General features: G+C 57.7%; 1 protein-coding gene across 1 annotated transcript; it reads right to left on the bottom strand.

The window, feature by feature from the left end:
- Positions 1 to 8,555: 8,555 nt before the first annotated feature.
- MRPL28 (mitochondrial ribosomal protein L28) lies at positions 8,556 to 13,396 on the bottom strand. Its single transcript, XM_056866239.1, has 7 exons — positions 13,103 to 13,396; positions 12,860 to 13,012; positions 12,624 to 12,758; positions 12,033 to 12,119; positions 11,694 to 11,781; positions 9,124 to 9,290; positions 8,556 to 8,948 (listed from the first exon to the last, which is right to left on the bottom strand). Exons 1-7 carry the CDS (start codon positions 13,394 to 13,396, stop codon positions 8,556 to 8,558), a joined length of 1,317 nt encoding a protein of 438 aa, XP_056722217.1.
- Positions 13,397 to 15,703: the final 2,307 nt, after the last annotated feature.

Below are 15,703 nucleotides of genomic sequence, written 5' to 3'. Positions count from 1 at the left end.
CAGGGGATCGGCCCACCCCAAACCCAAAGCGTGGCAAGCTTCGGGGAGACACAGGGCTCCTCAGCACAGGGCCCGGGCGCGCGGGGGCACACGCAGCCCCCCACCCCCACCCCCGCCCCCAGGCGGGCCCTTTCGGAAACTCCCAGCAGCAGCCGCTGCCCCGCCTCCCCCTCCCCTGATCTCAGGGCACCTCTTTTACCCTCGCAACCCACCCCCGTCCCTGTGAGGTAGGCTGCCCTCCAAGGGAGAGCCAATGCGGTCAGCCCCCCTCCCCCTCAACCCCCTGGCCCCGGGGGAGCCCCCCCCCCCAAAAATGCCGGGCCTGGTTTCGGGCCACGGAGCCTGCGGTCCCCCCGGGGGGCCGCCCCCCGACGCCCCCTGGGCCCCCCGGGACGCGAGGCGCCGGTCTGGCGGTCCCGGGGTCGCCGGGGGGGGGCGGGGGCCCCCGGCAGGTGCCGAAGGGCCGCCCTGGGGCTCCGGCCTCAGTCCCGGCCACAGGCCGGCTTTCCGCCCACCCGCCCGCCGGCCGGCCGGGGCGCCGCTGATGGCCGCTGACACGTGAACGGGAGCCCCGGCGCGTCCACACGTTACCCCCCCCCCGCACTCACCGGCCCGGGGGGATCGGGGGGTCCGGCGAGGAGGCCGCGCAGGGCGGGCGGCGCCCCTCCCCCATGCCCCCCCCGCAAGGGCCCACACGCCTCTCGGGCCCTGCTCGCGCCCACGGACCCCCGGGGCCCGCCTTCCGCCCCACACCGACCGCCCCACACGGCCCCGCCCCTTCCGGCCCCCCCCCGCGCACCCCCACCACGGCCTCTTCCTTTTCCGCCGCCGAGCGGGAGGGGGGGAGGGGAGGGAGTCGGGTCTCTGCAGCGCCCCCGCCAGCGCCGCCGGCCGGCCGAGGAAGCGCAGCCCCGCCTCCGCCCCCCGCCCCGCAGGCCTGGGCGCCTCCCGCCGGCTCGCCCCCCCCCACGAGAGACCCCGGCCCTTCCCAGAAGCCCACTCGGGGTGGGGTGGGGTGGGGGGTTGAAAACCTTCTCCCCCCCACACACACACCAGAGCTAGCAGCGGGTGGGGGGGGGAGACACACCTCTCTGGAGGGAACACTGGCGGACCCCCCCCAATTCCCACTGCTGCGCCCCCTCCTCCCCACGGGGCCCACTACAATAAGTGGGAGGAGGGGGCGCCTTTGCTCAGCCTCCAGCTGCCAACCCTGAAGCGCCGGGTGGGGGGGGGTGGGGGGCACTGGCAGGATCAGAGAAACGCCCCCCCCCGCCACACACACACACACACACACGGTTTTAAGTCACTGGGAGACTCCTGGGTTCGTTTTGCTGCTGCTGCTGCCCTTCCGCCCCCCCCCCATTTGTTCGTGGTGCTGCGAATAAAGGGGTTGAAACTGGATTGTTGCCCTGGGAAAGAGCCTTCGCCTGCCCCCTCCCCCCACCCACCCCCACCCCCTTGGCCAGCTACACGGTTCACACAGCTTCACAATCGGGGGGGGGGGAGGACTTTGCTTGGGTGGAGGAAGAAGAAGAAGAGCTGGTTTTTATATGCCAACTTTACCTTTTCAGGAGGCTCAAACCGGTTTGCAATCTCCTCCCTTCCTCCACAACAGACACCCGGTGAGGTGGGGCTGAGAGAGCTGTGACTAGCCCCAGGTCACCCAGCTGGCTTCATGTGTGGGAGTGGGGAATCGAACCCGCTTCACCAGATGTCGAGTCCGCCACTCACGTGGAGGAGTGGGGAATCGAGCCCGGATCTCCAGATCAGCGTCCACTGCTCCAAACCACCGCTCTTAACCACTACACCACGCTGGCTGTGGCTGGAGAGAATTGCCCAGGCCTTCCTCCTGCACCACAGAAGACCCACATACACATGCTGCGGCTCTGGGGTTGTCGGTGGGTGGGGCCGGTAAGGCGCCCGGAGGCAGAAGGTCTGACTGGAGGGGACACCCTGCACAAAGCCTCTCCCCAGAGCAGAGCCCATGCGCCTTAGACACAGGCCACATCCTTGAGTGTGTGTGTGTGGGGGGGGGGCTGGCCTCCTCCGACCAGGCGGCTGAAGATCTTCCCCACCGTCCAACACCTGAAGTCCTTGAATCAAAGATGCCCGAAACCAATCCTGGGGCCACCCTGCACTGCCCGTGCGTTCTGGCCAAAACCCAACAACCAACGGAGCTGTTTCTGCACTGGTGTCGCCGATCCTATTTTAGGTGTGGTGACCAGAACTGTACACAGTATTCCATTTGCGTGGTCTCACCATAGATTTGTACAATCAGCAGTTTTATTCTCTATTCCTCATCTAATTATGGCCAGCATGGAATTTGCCTTTTTTACAGCAGCAGCACACTGGGTTGACATCTTCATCGAGTGATCCACTACCACCCCAAGATCCCTTTCTTGGTCTGTCGCTGCCAGCACAGATCCCATCAGTGTACACGTGAAGGTGGGATTTTTTTGCCCCAATATGCATCATTTTAGACTTGCTCACATTGAATCTCATTTGTCACTTTAATGCCCATTCTTCCAGTTTGTAGAGATCCCTCTGGAGCTCTTCACAGTCCAATTTTGTTTTAACCACTCTAACTTGGTGTCATCCACAAACCTGGCTACCCCGCTGTTCAACCCCAACTCCAGGTCATTGATGAACAGGTCGAAAAGCACCAGTCCCAACACAGATCCCTGAGGCACCCCACTGCTCACATCCCTCCATTGGGAGAACTGACCATTGATTCCTACTCTCTGCTTCCTATTTTTCAGCCAGCTCTCAATTCATAAGAGGACTTGTCCTCTTATCCCATGAGTTTGAAGTTTGCTTAGCAGTCTTTGGTGGGGGACTTTGTCAAAAGCCTTCTGGAAATCCAAATATACAATGTCCACAGGCTCATTCCTGTCCACATGCTTACTGACACTTTAAAAAAACTCTAATAGGTTAGTGAGACAGGACCTACCTTTACGGAAGCCATGTTGGGTTTTGCTCAGCAGGGCTTGCCCTTCTATATGCTTGACAATTCTGTCTTTCAAAATGCTTTCCATCAATTTACCCGGAACAGACATTAAGCTGACTGGCCTGTAATTTCCTGGGTCCCCCCTGGAACCTTTTTTATAAATGGGTGTTACATTGGCCATTCTACAGTCCTCTGGTACAGAGGCTGATCGAAGGGTCATATTACATATCTTTGTTAGAAGTTGAGCAATTTCCCATTTGAGTTCTTCAAGAACTCTAGGATGAATCCCGTCTGGTCCCTGTGACTTGTTAGTTTGCAGTATGTCTACACATTCTAGGACTTCCTGCCTTGTTACCACTATTTGCCTCAGTTCCTCATTCTCCCCTGTCCAAAATCTCTGTTCAGAAGGAATCTGCCCTGTATCTTCAACAGTGAATACAGATAAGAATACATTTAGTTTCTCAGCGCTCACTTTATCCTCCCTTAGCGTTCCTTTACTCCCATTGTCATCCAATGGTCCAACTGCTTCCCTAGCTGGTTTCCGACTCCTAATGTACTTAAAGAATTTCTTATAGTTTGTTTTGATGTGTTTAGCAAGATGCCCCTCAAAATCCTTTTTTGCATCTCTAATTGTTTGCTTGCATTTCCTTTGTGCAAGTTTGTGTTTGCTTTTGCTTGCCTCATTTGGACAATCCTTCCAGGCTCTGAAGGAAGCCTTTTCCCCTCTAATTGCTTCCTTCACCTTACCAGTTAGCCATGGTGTGGCCTCTTGGACTTATTACCACCTTTCCTGACCTGCGGTATACAATCTAGCTGAGCCTCTAGTACTGTGGACTTGAGTAACCCCCAAGCCTTTTCCAGAGATTTAACCCTCCTAACTGTTCTTTTCAACTTCCTCTTTACCAGGTTTCTCATTTTTGAGAAGTTCCCTCTTTTAAAGTCAAGGGTAATTGTGTGAGATTTCCCAGTCACTTTCCCACTTACACATAAATTAAATTTGATGCCATTGTGGTCACTGTTGCCAAATGGCTTAACTGCATCCACATCCTGCACTAAGTCGCTGGCAGCACCACAGAGTATTAAGTTCAGGATCCTGGCCATCTTCTGGGCATGGAGTAGGGGTGTGTGTGGGGGAGGTAGTTGTGAATTTCCTGCATTGTGCAAGGGTTTGGACTAGATGACCCTGGTGGTCCCTTCCAACTCTGATTCTATTATTCTACATATGAACCCAAGAAGGGTACACCACGTGAGTGCAATAGCACAAGAACGCAGCAGCTGAAGGATCACAGTCCCACAACATTCATCCCCGCCCCCGCCACTTGCCACAAGCATCTCGATACAAAGACCAACAGGGATCGCATCCCCAGAAGCAACAGGGCAAAGCATCCCGCTCAACTCAGCCAAAGAGGGGCTGTCAGGCAGGGCAGCCCAGCTGAATGGGTTTCCGCAACCACCTTTGCATTTCCCCGTGCAAAACTAGTGGCAACGGAATGTCAGTAACCACAAATACATGCTCTGAAGGCTCTCCAGCATATCAATTCCGGCTGCGTTTGGAGCTGTGAAGGAAGGAAGGAACGGCACCAATTAGGAGCGGGATCTGAATGCTGCATCTCGTCCCATTTGACTCCTGGGGTTTCTGGCCAGTGATTTATGACATTTTGTTCTTTTTTATTTACTGTATTTCTATACCTCTTTTCCTGGCCGCTCAAAGTGGCTTACAACAAAACAAGTCAATTAAACCAGATCAGAGTCCTGGCATATGAAACAACAGGAACACAAACTAAACACCATTAGAGCCAGCTCACAAGAGACTGGCCTAAACAAGATGGCCTCCTAGTGCTGTATGGAATTGGATGGCAGAAGAGGCGCCCACCCCCACCCACTGGCAGCCCTTTCCATAAGGACGAGGCCCACCACAGGCAACGTTCTGGCCCTGGGGGTCAAGAGATCTCGCCTCCTTTAAGGATGCCCCTCCCCATCCGAGCTCATGTGGGCAGCCCTTCACGTATGTGTGGCACCTTGAATCGAATCCGCAAGCAAGCAGTCAGCGGAGCTGCTATGACATCACCGTCGTACGGGCAGTCCGACTCAACACCCGCTGATGGATGGATGGCTGCGTTCTGGGCCAACTGCAGCCTCCCGGTCCTCTCTGGGGCAGCCCCACATGAAGCACGTCACAAGCCAGTCCCTGAGGCAGCACACGGATCACTGGGGCCAGTCCTGCTGCGTCCAAGAACAGGTGATTTTTCCTGGCCAGATGTAGGTGCAAGAAAGCATTCCAGCCAACATCTCCTCTGTCTTACCTGGATTTAATGTCCGCTTCTTCATCCTTAGCTTCACCACTGCAGTCTTTGGCCTTTGCAGGAAGATGGTGAAAAGTGGAGAATCCTTCTCCCAGAGGATGTGGAGGGAGCCATCTGGTCCTACAGGCTGGGTCACGCAAAAATGTGAAGGACAGGGCAGCTTCCTGTCTTCTTTATCCCTAGGGGCAGAGCGGGAACACTCCCGAGCAGAGCTCAATGAGACTTCCACAGCGATGGGACTGGAAGAGTCCAAAAGAGTTTGCAATTCTCCCATAAAGGTTTTCAGCTACACAGGTAGCGCTGAAGCCAATTTTAGCTTTGTATCCTTTGTGAGTTGCAACAGGGCTGGAAGCCGAGGGACACCAGACGCATTTTTTGAGGGGCCCAAGTGCAGCTGCCCTCTGGGTGAGTTGCTAGGAGAAGCAGATGCTTCCCTCATAGGGGAGCCCGCTTGGAGACCAGAGGTGGCGTCGTACGGTGATGATTCCGATGCCTTGTCTTCGGAGCCACCTGGATACCACTCTGAAGAGAGCTCTTGCCTAGGTGGCATGGGCAGGTTGAAAGCCACATGGGGATGCTGGGTTCAGGTGAGCCGAAGTGGACCCTCCAACGCCGCCAGTAGCAAAGCAAAGGGGCATTGGGGAAGAGCAGCATCAGCAGGAGTCTCCGGAAGGGCAGTCAGACCACCATATTTATTTCCTTCATTTATACGCCGCCTTTCTCCCCAGTGGGGACCCAGGGCAGTTTACATCACTTTCCTTTTGTCTTCACAACAACCCTGTGCGGTAGGTTAGGGTGAGTGCCTGGGACTGGCCCAGCGAGCTTCCGTGGCAGAGTGAACTTGGGTCTCCCAGATCCTAGTCTAACACTCTTACCACTACATCACACTGGCTCTCCCCATGAGGGGAAGAAGAGGTGGATGAGAAAGGAGGGAGGGGTGGTTTCGACCCTCTTGCCGACAGGCGAGTAGGTTTGGGTCTTGCGGAAGGTGGAAGCTCAGCCTGGCGCTTCTGAGGAAGCCGTGGTTGGTGTAGTGTGGCCTGCTCATGATGGGGATGATCATGTAGACGCCCAACTATTGTGCTGTGCACCAGCCCCGTGGGGGAATGAGATGGTTTATCTGACCCCCAGACATGAGGTGGGTAAGTTGGAGATATGGGTCAGAACCAAGGACACCCCCTGCCAGGATCCCAAGGATGACACCTATATCAGCAGCCCCCACAACGGGACCGAGATGATCAGGACCAACAGCTGCAGGATCCAACCGGAGGGCGGTAACCTGACTGGGAGTTCCTGCCTTGCGTGGGACCGAGAGCCCTGCGAGGAGGCTCAGAGATCTTCAGACTAGGGCAGGAGTGTCTTCCATCTGTCCGGCTGATATCAAGAATCAGGAAGGCTTGGTGCTGCAGAGCATTGGATGCGGGCAACACATGGCAGTGTGGAGTATGGGAGGGTGCTGGCGATGCAGGAGGCCAAGGAGAACCAAACTTGAAGGGCGACTCCTCCCCTCTTGATCGGCGGGGGGGGGGGAGGGTTTTGTCCCTAAAATTGGCTGAAGAAGTTTTTGAATCAAAACCCAACAGAGTGACACGCAGACATGACAAAGAAGTAGCGTTGGTGGGTTTTCTGCTTATGCCCCAGTGTTGTTGCGGTGTCCCTGCTCAGTGGACACCAGACGCCAACCCTGCTTGGACAGATGTGAGCAGCCCTGGCCAGATCAAAAGAGCCATCAGCTCCAACCAGAAGAGTCACACACTCCCCAACCCATTGATCCAGAAAGCTAGCGCCATAGCGCAGCCGTTAAGGCAGAGGTCTCAGCTGGCCCAGGAGGAGGGATTCATCCATCCTGGCCATGAGCTACAGGCGGGGAAAGTACCCGGAAACTCTTGTTCCCCGCTGATGGGGGCAGCTTAACCTAGTGATTAAACTCCTTGGCCAGACGCCCCCTTTCTCAGCAGTTTTCAAAACAGGAGCACAAATTAATCATAGCTCTTGAGCGTTAAATTATAAGCACTGGGTTTTCAAATTATTCTGTATGACTCTGTGGAAGTGCTACGGTCTTGGAAGTCCCGTCAAAAATAAGCCAGATATGAAAGCTGGGGGCAGCTACGAATCGTCACTCTTGGGGCGGGACCCACCAGCTCACAGTGAGGCCCGATCCAATCAGAAGCCAAGCTTCAGGATTCTGCCTCCCAGGGAGACTTTCTCAGCCACGCCGAGGATCCTCAGCCAGAGTGGAAAAGGCAGGAATGACAATCAGAGCCCCGGACAAGAGCTCAAAGTCTGTGGTCGGAATAGAGAGCCCTTGAAGAAGCACCGTACGGCACAGAGCAGGTGGGTCTCCTCTGGTTGGTTCCCCGGTGTGGCAGCCAGTCCAAGAGACCTCTTGGCTCTGGGAGTATTTCCATTGGCCGTGGGGCGCAACTCCGAGAGCAGAGCAGGAAACTGCCTCTTCTTTCCAACTGTGGGGAAGGGGCTGCCGGGCAGTGGGGAAAGCCAGGCAGTGTCCCCTGCAGCCTCAGAGTGGAGCTGGAGGCGAGGGCGACGCTGGCACCATCTTGCTTGTGGGCCATGCCCAGCAGCCGGAGGCGGCGGCTCCTGCTGTCTCTCTCCCAGGCAGTTCAGCGTCCGCACACGGCAGCCCGGCCCTCTGAAATGAAAGGACGACCTGGTACAAAGTCCGGCAGAGGGAGCGCGCCAGTCCCGGTCTCGTCTGCCACGGCCCCAAGCGAGCAAGGTGGCACTGCGCAAAGTGTGTCGCCGGACGCCAGGCTGCGCCTTTTGTTGGGGCTGAATGTGCCGCGGCCAACAAAGGCAGACTGGATTAGCCGCAGTGGATTAAAAGATTTTCTTCTGAGAGTTGACCCCGTAATGCCTCACACTTGCCCTCCCCGCAGGGCCTTTGAAACTGACACGCCTGGGACTTTGCCGGCTATTCATCTGCAGCCAAGGGGATGGGAGCGTCTTGCTGGCAGGACTGGCCTGGCCCGGCTCATTCCCAGCAGGAGGAGAGCCCTTTGGCCCCTCCCTGGCCCTTGTAGTAGGAACTGTCCCCAGCACAAGAGGGGTGGAAGAATGGGATGAGCTACGATAACGCTTGTGCCCCTTCTCCCCGAACTCTTGGGCCAGAGGGAAGGGAAATCACCACTCCAAAAAAGGCAAAAGGAAAGCTCCTCCGAGCTCTCGGCCACCTGCGCAGCCGAAGGGGTCTTGCTCGGCAAGAAGCTGACCCGAGACGGATCCGCTGCAGAGTCCAGCAACTTTCCCTCCTTTCGCCAACTGAGAGAAGTTTGCCGCTGCCCTCCCTAGGTGGCATTCCTGTGGAAGCCACTGAAGAGCTGGGTCATCGGATAGTGCCACGGCACCCTCAGACACGGAGGGCCGGACAAGCAGGGGAAGAGAGGGCCCCCCTCTGGCTGCGCGCGGTCTGCCACTCCAGTTGCCTCGCCCTCCCTCCTCTCCGGCCACCAGTGGCAGGTGTGCACCTGGGCCTTTGAGCTCCAAAAGGCCTTTGGGGAACGGTGTGGGGCATGAATGCTGCGTTCTCTCTGCATTTCCCTGACAACTGCATTTTCTAAGCTCAAGTGACTTTGCGGCAAACCGTGGCCCTGCAGGGGGTGGGGCCTACGGGCAGCCGTAAACAGGGCACCAGGCCTCTCTCTGCGGGAGCCCAGCCAGGGGCCTTTCATGGGCTTGCGCTGCAAAATGGGATCTGAAAGGCCCAGAGACGAATTGGGGAGAGGGGCTTTGGGACTCGCCTTTGTCTGCGCTCCCGCATTGTTTTTTGGGAGCAGGGTGGGGTAGCGGCTGAGCCTGGGAGCCGGAGGGGGCCACGGCCAAAGGGGCGCCACGTGACGCCTGCCATTGTCTCACCTGCCGTCTGCGCCACGCTGCCCTCTGGCCGGGGTTCTCGCCGTCCGCCATGGCAGACGCTGCCCAGAGCACTTTCCCAGACTCCGGGAACGGCTTTCCCTCTCGTGACGATGGGGAGGTGGCAATCTTTACTTTGTGCTGCAGCTTTGGCTCCTCCACCTGATTGGCTGAGGCGAGGACCAAATGATGGTCCTTCAAATCCTATCGTAGCTATGGCAACCAGCCCCCCCCCCCCCAGGCACCACTGACTGACTTTGAATTGCTGGGGAGAGCGGCAAGACACGCATCCCTCGCATCCCACCCGGAACCACTTGGACCCTTCCTTTCTGAGGGTGAGGCAGGAACTGGCAGCCTGCGGCCCCACAGACCACTGCGCCAGGAAAGGGTATGGCCCGCCTGAGAACACACCCCAGCTGCACTAGGCAGAGGAAGGAACGCCCACGTGACTGGATGAGGCTGCCACCCTATCATAGCAGCCATTATGAGCCCCTGCCTGAACCTGCATGGACTGAGCGCCCCCCCACACCATACCATATTTAGCGCAAGGCTGGCCCAATCTCATCAGAAGCTAAGCAGGGTTGGCCCCGGATAGTATTTGGAAGGGAGACCACCAAGGAATACCAGGGTGGCTACGCAGAGGAAGGCAATGGCCAACCACCCCTGAAAACCCCCACCAGGAGTTGCCACAAGTCAGCTGTGACTGGATGGCCCTTTACACACACACACACACACACACACACACACACACAGTCACCTCGGAAAAAGAAACCCCCGCAAAGCCGAAAGAAGCCAAGGCTCAGGCCAAGCTGGAGACTGGAACTGGCGCCAGGAGCCGGACAGAACGAGGCTTCCCCAGGAGGGCGACGAAGCCTTGGCCCACAGCAGCCGCATGCCAGCAAGACACGCGCGGACCAGGCATGTGGGGAACCACCAACTGCGGACAGAGTGGCCACTTGTCAAACCACCGGACACAGTTCTAGTTGCCCGACTCCCAAAAGAGAAGGAGCCAAAGGGGGACAAATAACAGAAAGAAACTAGGTTGAACAGCAGGTCTCCTTCTGGAGAAACATTTAACGTTTTCAAGGCTACGTAAAACACCGCGATCAAAGAATAGTGATAGAAAGTGGGGGGGGGGGTTTTCCCCTCAGGGCACCAGGGACGGGGGTCATCCTGGGAAGGCCTACTCATGGGGAGGGGGGGCTCTGTGCAAAAAGCAACATTTCCTCGTGCGGTGGGTAGTTTATGAAATTCATTGCACCAAGGTGTTGCGTCGTTACCATCATGAGTGGATTCTCTCTCTCTCTCTCTCATCAGCAGCGTTAGGCAGCCCTCGCCCCGACATTCAGTGGTTTGCAAACTTCAGAGAAACCGAAGCGGACCCTCTCCACCAGACCCTGCTCGGGAGCTCTCCTGGAGCCTCAGAGGAAGCAGCGGAGGCTGCACACTCCCCTCACAGCTCTCTTCTGCATGGGGACATTCTCATAAAATACACGGGGGTGGGGAGAGGAGGCAGAGGTTCACAGTTTGCCTGCCAACAGGCCCACAGACGTGCTACTTTGCACAAGAGAGACCCCCCACCCTCCCCCAAGGTGGCTTTTAGAGTCACCACCTAGTACAGATTGTCCCTACAACACTCTAAGACGCCTGCAATTTGCTTGGAAGCATTACTGGTACTTCTGTGCCAAGAGGAAAGCTCTCTGCAATCATCACTAGCCCAGCCAAGATTGCTCCCAGCACAGAGGCAGGCCTGAGTGAGTCTGCCTTCTCTGGGCAGCAGGGACTCCCCGCTGGGAAGTCCAGTGACCTTTCCCCTACGCATGGAAAAGACGGCAGCCAGAGGCAGCATTCAGTCAGGCCGCTACCTTCCAGACCTTCCTCAGCAGCCCCTGAATGCTAAGGAGAGGCCAGGGATCGGGGCTTGAGAGGAAGAGCGGAGGGGAGCCAATCGCTCCCAAGAAACCAAGATTTCGTGTTCTAGGCTACAGAACGAGCGACTGAGTGTTTTCCATGATCCACCAGCTTCTCTTCTCTCTTCTTCTCCTATGTTTTGAGCTTCTCGTTACTTCTTAATATTCTTTTCTTAAATAAAAAAATAAAACCAGGTTGTTCCCTTCATTTAAGACAGACTGGCTGATTTGCTCTGAACGTCGCCACAAGCTCACAGGACTCCAGCTGCACCCCTGGCTCCTCCAGGCACCCCTGGCATCAGCCCCCCCTTCCCCGCCCAGCCTCCCAGGTGACGTACGGGTGTGCGGCATCCAGGGTAACTGTGGGCCCCGGTTCTCAACAGCTGCGTTCAAGAGAAGCCATTCAGCCACGATGGGAAAGCAGATATCGCTTTATTGGTGCTCTGCTAAAGCTTCCCACTGGAGGAGGAAAACCCTGGTCGAGAGAGCCAGGCCCTCCCCTGGTACCCGCAGACACCGTTTGTCACAGTCTGACTTGGGGCACAGCCGTCCTTCTCCTTCGTACGGAGAATCCTGACATGACTCAGCCTCCTCAAGAGACAGCCTGTTGTGTGGGTTAACTTGAACTCAACTAGACCCTCCCGGCCTGCGCCGCGTCAGGACCTTGGCGCGTGGCCGAATCAGATAGCTTCTGCTCCTGGAGCTGCTGCACCAGTTCTTCTACGTAGACCTTGAAGAGGGGGACCGGGTCCTGCAAGACACATACACACACACAACGTGCATGGAAGAGCAAACCTGCCAGCGAAGGAGGGCTAGCTGGGAGCGTGAGTTCTTCTGCACGGTCCTGGGGTGACTGACGGGCATTGCAGAGGCGAGGAGTGGCCCCTCCATCCCCTGGCGAGAAGCCGGCCACTAACACCTCAAAGGGAAGGGGGACACCTGTGATCGCACGCGCACCCACACACGTGCCAGGGGTGGGGGGTAGGGGATGCCGAAACCCACCTTCTTCTCTCGGAGCCGCTGCTTTTCTATCGCTTCTTCCAAACTCAGCCCAACCCATTCGGCCTCCTCCTCTGGGATGACAAACTCCTGCGTGCAAAGAAAAAAAATGCATGAGCAGCCCCCAGAAGAAGCCCTTGGTATGGAAGGCAGCCAAGATGGCACTGGTGGTGGTGCGTACTTTATTTGAAAGGGTGAACCTGCCACCTTGCCTCCTGAGGCTCCAGAAAAGGTGTGTGTGTGTGTATAGAGTTTGGAACAGTGGAGGGAGAGGAGCCGACGGCACCCAATGGTAAACGCGCCGCCGTGCCAGTTCAGAGCAGCTCCGCCTCTTCTGCGAGCCACATGGCGGCTTCCAACAGCCCGGCAGCTCGTAGGGCAGAGTTTTGAGAGCGGGAGACTATTCCTGGCACCCACAGACACCCCACCCACCCAACGCGCCTGTCCGTTGGGCCAACGATACAGCATCCTTTGCGGGCAGCGGTCCCCACTGCCGCCGCAAGGGTAAGCCCGCAGTGCCAAGGAGAGGAGGCTGAAAGCCCCCCCCCACAGAGCCCACCTCTGGCGCCCCCCGCAGTGCGAGGTCTCTCCCACCTTGTACTTCTCATAGACAGCCTCTCTCTTTGCAGGGTCGTCCGGGTGGAGGGCCGGGTCGCGGCGCACGAGCCTGAGGAGCATGGTGCGCTTCAGGTCCATGCCCAGCTTGGAGCAGAGCTCTTCCTTGGGGGTCTGTGGGGGGTGAGAGAGAAGGGGCGTGCCGCCGCGGGGGTGAGAGGGAGCCCCCCAGGAGCCCCCCCCCAGCCCCCCAGGAGAGGCGTGCCCCCGCCGACCTTCAGGATGTAGCGGTCGAAGCCGAAGGCGGCGTCGATGAGGTCCAGGGTGCGCATGGTGACGGTGACGGTGAGCCGCCGGTCCAGGATCTCGCTGTACAGCTGCCGGGAGAAGAGCTGCGGCTTCCAGATCTTCTTCACGCGGGCCGAGAGCTGAGGGGGAGAGGGGGGGGTTGGGAGCCGGTGGGGGTGGGGGGTCCCCGGTCCCTCCTCCCCTGCTACCCCCCCCCCACGCGCGCGCACCTTGTCCCCCCGGGCGTAGCGGAAGCCCACCACCCAGCCCTCGCCGCCCCACAGGCCCTGCTGGCTGCGGGGCGGGAGGTGGGCGGGCACGGGGACGTCCTGCCCGCGGCGGCGGCGGCCGGTGGCCGGGTCCAGGCGCGGCGGGGGCGGGCGCGGCCGCCAGTGGACGGCGGGCGGCGGGGCGTCGCGGTCCCGGCGCAGGGCGCGCAGGTAGTGCTCGGGCAGGCGGGACGCCACCCCGCTCCGCAGCCGCAGCGCCCACCACAGCCGCGGAGGCACCGCGTGCAGCCCCATCGCCGGAAGACGCCGCCGCCGGAAGCCGCCGCCGCTTCCGCTTCCGCCCGCGTCCCCGCCGCCGCCAGGGCCGCCGGGAGGATGCGCCGCCCGCCGGAGAGGCCGGGCCTCGCCTCCTCCCCCTCCTCCTCGTCCGCGCAGGCGCGGCGCCAGGGCCCCCGAGGCCGCAGGCAGGGCGCCCTCTGCCGGCCGTGGGCGGCGGCGGCCAAGAGGGTCCTCCCGTGTGGAGGAGGAGGGAGGAGGAGGAGGAGGGAGGAGGCGAGGGGGGAAGGGGGGCATCGAACCCACCGCGCTGGCTGGACGGACCCGCTCAGAAGCCCCGTCCGTCCAGCGAGGCTTCGTGCCAGGGTCGTGTGACCTCCCTGATTTCTGTGAACTCACCTGCGTCTAGACTAAGGACTAATTCTGTGCTTCGTTGGAAGTAGCCTATGCCTTATGTTAGCTGTATGTAGTTGGATAGCAGTGGCTGAACATGGACTGTCACAAACAGGACACAGGGTCTTATTCCAAGACGCTGAAAGACTGGACAAGTCTACCAACTGTTTTGTCAGATTGCACAGAGAAGCCATTGAAATTCATAAACATCAGCACAACTTTAACAGAAAAGAGGAGAGTTTAAGAATGAATAAGGCTTGGCTTCCTGTCCTGAAAAACCTCCAGACTAACAAAGGCAACAGTCAACAATAGCCATGTGGATTAGCTTTGGATTCCACATGTTAACAGATCACTTCAGGATACAATGGTTCCATATTTACATACCACACCCTCATTAGCACATTATCTGGATACTTACAGGACAATGGTTAGCACATTACCTTTGTTACTTTTTGCAGGACAATGATTCAGCTCAAACCCAACCCCTTCCTGACTATATATTACTCTTCCTACACCCTTGACACTGAGAGACCCTGTCCTTCAGTGATACTACTCTGAAGATGCCTGCCACAGCTGCTGGCGAAACGTCAGGAAAGAAAATACCAAGACCACCGTCACGCAGCCCGGATAACCTACAAGAACCAATGAACTCTGACCATAAAAGCCTTCGACAATATTTTGGATATGAATGCTCAATATCACTGCTTTTCCACGACAGCATCACAAGTCCTGCCATTTGCTGCTGCTGTTTTCCTAACCTCCAGGTACCAGCTGCAGCTCTCCTGCGATGACCACTGATCTCCAGCGGACAGAGGCCCGTTCACCGGGAGAAAACGGCCGCTTTGCCAATGGGACGCGGTGGCACTGAAGCCCCTCCCCAGACCCCGCCCTCCTCGGGCTCCGCCCCCAAAACCTCCCGCTGCTGGTGGCAAAGAGGGAGGGACCGGGCAACCCCGCCGACGTCACTCAGGTGGCTCAGCTCACAAATGCCCGTCATGCAACATTGCGCTCCCCACACCTGAAAACCCCACCGCCAACATCACTCATTTCTCTCTTAGACCTTGGGGGGGGGGGCAGGCGCGCCGTCAGCACGCCCCAGTTGATTTCTGTTGCCCCAGAAGGTCGGACCAGAACCAACGGGTTGAAATTAAAGCAGAAGACTTTCCGCCTAGACATTAGGAGGAACTTCCTGACGGTCAGAGCGGTTCCTGAGTGAAACAGGCTTCCTCGGGAGGTGGAGAGCTCTCCTTCCCTGCAGGTTTTCAAACAGAGGCTACATGGCCATCTGTCAGCAAGGCTGATTCTGTGACCTTAGGCAGATGATGAGAGGGAAGGGCACCTTGGCCATCTTCTGGTCACAAGGGGTGTGTGTGTGTGTGGTGGGAGGTAGTTGTGAATTTCCTGGTGACCCTGGTGGTCCCTTCCAACTCTAGGATTCTATGATTCTATTCTATGAATCAGCATTGCTGACAGGTGGCCATCTAGCCTCTGCTTTAAAACCTCCAGGGAAGGAGATCCCACCACCTCCTGTGAAGCCTCTTCCACTGAGGAACTGCTCTGTCAGGAAATTCTTCCTAATGTCTACACGGAAACTCTTTGGATTTAATTTCGAGCCGTTGGTTCCGGTCCGACCTTCTGGGGCAACAGAAAACAACTCGGCCCCCTCCTCCATATGAAGGACTTGGAAGATGGTTATCATGTCCCCTCTCAGTCTTCTCCTCTTCCGGCTAAACATATCCAGCTCCTTCAACCTTTCCTCATAGCACTTGGTCTCCAGACCCCTCACCATCTTTGTTGCCCTCCTCTGGACACATTCCAGCTTGTCTACATCTTTCTTAAATTGCGGTGCCCAAAACTGAACACAATCCTCCAAGTGAGGTCTAACCAGAGCAGAGTAAAGCGATACCAGCACTTCGCGTGATCCGGACACTA

Source organism: Euleptes europaea, chromosome 21 (genome assembly GCF_029931775.1).
Source record: "Euleptes europaea isolate rEulEur1 chromosome 21, rEulEur1.hap1, whole genome shotgun sequence".
Taxonomy (NCBI): Eukaryota; Metazoa; Chordata; class Lepidosauria; order Squamata; family Sphaerodactylidae; genus Euleptes; species Euleptes europaea.
This window is presented reverse-complemented; position numbering and strand designations above follow the sequence as displayed.

Excerpts from the sequence above, each read along its gene's own strand:
- MRPL28 (XM_056866239.1), bottom strand. The coding sequence starts at position 13,396 with ATGGGGCTGCACGCGGTGCCTCCGCGGCTGTGGTGGGCGCTGCGGCTG. Across the intron at positions 13,013-13,102 it reads GCTACGCCCGGGGGGACAAG|CTCTCGGCCCGCGTGAAGAA; the intron begins GTGCGCGCGCGT and ends TCTCCCCCTCAG. Across the intron at positions 12,759-12,859 it reads TCGACCGCTACATCCTGAAG|ACCCCCAAGGAAGAGCTCTG; the intron begins GTCGGCGGGGGC and ends CACCCCCCACAG.